Source organism: Seriola lalandi, unplaced genomic scaffold, assembly GCF_002814215.2.
Source record: "Seriola lalandi dorsalis isolate HSWRI2012SDOR001 ecotype SW California unplaced genomic scaffold, Sedor1 jcf7180002053870, whole genome shotgun sequence".
In the NCBI taxonomy this organism is placed as follows: domain Eukaryota; kingdom Metazoa; phylum Chordata; class Actinopteri; order Carangiformes; family Carangidae; genus Seriola; species Seriola lalandi.
This window is the reverse complement of record NW_019524423.1, coordinates 18208-21554: the sequence shown is the minus strand read 5'-3', so window position 1 is coordinate 21554 and position 3347 is coordinate 18208. Positions and strand designations below refer to the sequence as shown.

The following is a 3347-nucleotide window of genomic DNA, read 5'->3' as shown; positions in this document are numbered from 1 at the left end:
GAGATGATGTGCTTCGAGCAGCTGTTAGGGTTTTAATGTGAAAGATATATACAGGAAGTGTTGTTACGTTGACAGCCAACAGTTTCTTTTATATTTCTTGTCATTTTTCACTGAATCGATCACACATTGTAGATTTTTGTATGTTTTTAAAGTTTATTTATTTAATTTTTACAGGGACAAAGCAGCTGTTAGCCGTGTTAGCTAAAAGGCTAATTTTGTTACCCATTAAAATAACAACCAACAATTTGACCTGATTAATTCATTCATTTCTCTCTCTCTCTGTCTGTCTGTCTCTCTCTCTGTCTGTCTGTCTCTCTCTGTCTGTCTCTGTCTGTCTCTCTCTCTCTGTCTGTCTGTCTCTCTCTGTCTGTCTGTCTCTCTCTGTCTGTCTCTCTCTCCGTCTGTCTGTCTCTCTCTCTGTCTGTCTGTCTCTCTCTCTGTCTCTCTTTCTTTCTCTCTGTCTCTGTCTCTCTCTGTCTGTCTCTGTCTGTCTCTCTCTCCGTCTGTCTGTCTCTCTGTCTGTCTGTCTGTCTCTCTGTCTCTCTGTCTGTCTCTGTCTCCAGCCCCGGAGGCTCCTCACATCTCCTCGGTGGATTACTCTCATGGCGTTCTGTACGTTCGTTGGACGTACGGTGAACTGTTCATCGACCTGTCACACTCCAGGATGCTGCACTGGCAGGTGGTCGCCGTCGGCAAGAAGGGACCAGAGAAGAGCTACTCCATCGATGTGAGTCATCCATTCATCCATTCATTCATTCATCCAGTCCTTTCTTATAGAGATGAACTTGAGTGTTTGTGTCTCCACAAAGACTCTTTCACTGAATCTGAAACCATTTCAAATAACCTGCAGCAGATGTGATGGTGGTGAGACTCTGCAGGTGGAGTCACCTGTTCATCCTGAGCTGTGTCAGAGCTCCACCTGAGTCTTCAGCCCCTCACCTGTCTGTGAATCACAGACGGATGATGTTGGACTTTGTTGTAGAAGCTGTCCTGCTCTGATCTTCAGGGAACTGACACAGACGTGTTTCCACTGACCTGAGAACAAGTCCAGCTTCATGTCTGGATGAACTGGGTCTGATCAGGTGTGTGTTCGGTGGAAGCTCAGACTCTGCAGCAGCTTCAGCAGCAGCTTCAGCAGCAGCAGCTTCAGCAGCAGCTTCAGCAGCAGCTTCAGCTTCAGCAGCAGCAGCTTGTTACTTGGAGCTGAGCTGTTATTGATTCTCTCCTCTGGGTCGTTCGATGGTCCAATTAGCAGCAGCTGTTTCTGCTGCAGGAGCTGCGACTCGTCTTCTCCTCCACGAGGCCAATTATGTTCCCGGCAGACTCAGACTCGTTAGCTGCTGGAGGCTCAGAGCTGCCGTTTGAGCCTTAATTGGCCCGACTGCTGGATCCACAGAAACTGAGACACAGTGTGAAGGCTGAAGGTTTAGAGCTGAGGATCCTGGTCCACACACAACCACCACAACACCTGAGTCTCAGCTCACAGCACCTGTCCTCCCAGGATGCATTTCAACAGTGACTGTGTCACAGCGGAGCCACAAGGCTGTGCCATTTCATAGAATACAGTTTCATAGAATATAAGTTAATATAATAGAATAAAATGTATTAGAATAGAATTGAATAGAATAGAGACGTGATGTTTTTGTGTGAAGTTCTAAAGGACGAGCGTCTCCTGGTGAAACGTCATGTGACCTGTCGTCTCATCAGTGACTGAACCCGGTGGATTTCAGGATTTAGCAGCTATTTTTAGTTTGTGTTTTCAAGAAGGATTAAATGATATTTTGGAAAAATACCTTCAGCTTCATGTTCATGTTGTTCAGTCTGTTTCTCATCATATGAAACTGTGTCACTGTGGTCGAAGACAGGGAAGAGAAAATGAACATGTAACAGGAAACACCAGGAGACAGCAAACAACAGGAATATAATATATGTGTATTAACTGTGTGTGTGCGTGTGTGTGTGTGTGTGTGTGTCAGGTGACTCGTAACGCGATGCGGGCCAGCCTCCCTCTGCCTCCAGGTGACATCTACAACCTGACGGTGACGGCGTGCACCGAGCGCAGCAGGAACACCTCCATGCCCAACATCATCAAGCTAGGTCAGCACACACACACACACACACACACACACACACACACACACACACACACACACACACACACACACACTGAGTCTGAGTCTCTGAGTCTTTGAGACCAGCACCTCGTGTGTGTGTGTGTGTGTGTGTGTGTGTGTCCTCAGCTCCACTCTGAAACTGTTTTCAGTCTTAAAGCGAATATGAAACTTCATGTTTTCCACTTCCTCTTTGAGGCTGTGGAGGTATTTCAGTCCTCAGAGGAAGTGTCAGTGTTTCTGAGGCTCGGCTCGGCACGGCTCGGCTTGGCACAGACCTGTTTCCACCTGCGGCTCTTTCCTCCACACACACACACACTGTTTGATTTAAACGTGGTGGTTTGTGCTTCAGAACCGGCTCCTCCCAGGTCTCTGTACGCCGTCAACGCCACGCACTCGTCCGTGACTCTGCTGTGGACCGAGGAGGGAGTGGTCGACTACTACCAGGTCCTGTGTCGACCCAACAAGGCCAGCAAGGAGCTCAAGGTAAAACCACTGCGTCCATGTTTCCTCTGTTTGTTTGCTGAGCGTTTACTTTCAAAACCCGAGTCACAAAGTTCTTCACATCCACTAAAAAGATCTTTCAAATATGTAATAAACATGTAGACGACAGAAAACAGGTCAAAGCAGCGCTGGGAATCAAAAGTCTGTTTGTTTTGTTGCTGGTTCAAAGTTGTTTCAGAGAAAATTCAAACACAAGGAAGAAAACTTTTACCACTTTTCAGTCACTTAAAAATCTAAGTATGAAATAACCAGAAAAGTCAGTCTGTAAAGTCAGACGGTGGAACAGCTGATTTTCCCATGAGGCCGATGGTGTTTTCCGCTCTGTGTTTGTGCGTGCTGCTGATTTCTTTTCATAATAAAGTTTTGACATGTTTACAACATGTAACACTTGACGCTCCCTGAAGGAGGATGAAGTCAGACCTGGGTGTGGTTGTGAAGATGAACTGTTGGAGCTGTGTGCAGATGTATAGTGTTTCTGAAACACTGTCATGTCTTTACCTTCTTTAAATGTCGGTAGACCCATCAACCCCTCCTTCTCTGCTGCTTGTTACTCCACTGTGCACCCAGTCACGGCCCAGTCACGGCCCAGTCACGGCCCAGTCACGGCCCAGTCACGGCCTGTATACGAGGTTTACAGCTGGTCTTGTTTCTTGTGTTATTTCAGGGCTAACCTGAGTTTTCAGCTGCAGGTGTGAGATTTGTGTGTGAGACCTTTGTGTATCAGCAGGGTGC

General features: G+C 47.0%; 1 protein-coding gene across 1 annotated transcript in view; it reads left to right on the top strand.

Moving 5' to 3' along the window:
- Positions 1–563: 563 nt before the first annotated feature.
- Positions 564–3347, top strand: part of LOC111651938 (receptor-type tyrosine-protein phosphatase O-like) — a gene marked incomplete at its 5' end in the record, with an annotated part of 14672 nt that continues 11888 nt past the window's right edge. The window contains 3 exons of the mRNA XM_087172835.1: positions 564–727; positions 1977–2097; positions 2464–2597. Coding sequence (XP_087028961.1) covers positions 564–727; positions 1977–2097; positions 2464–2597 — 419 coding nt within the window. The remainder of the gene's footprint in view (positions 728–1976; positions 2098–2463; positions 2598–3347) is intronic.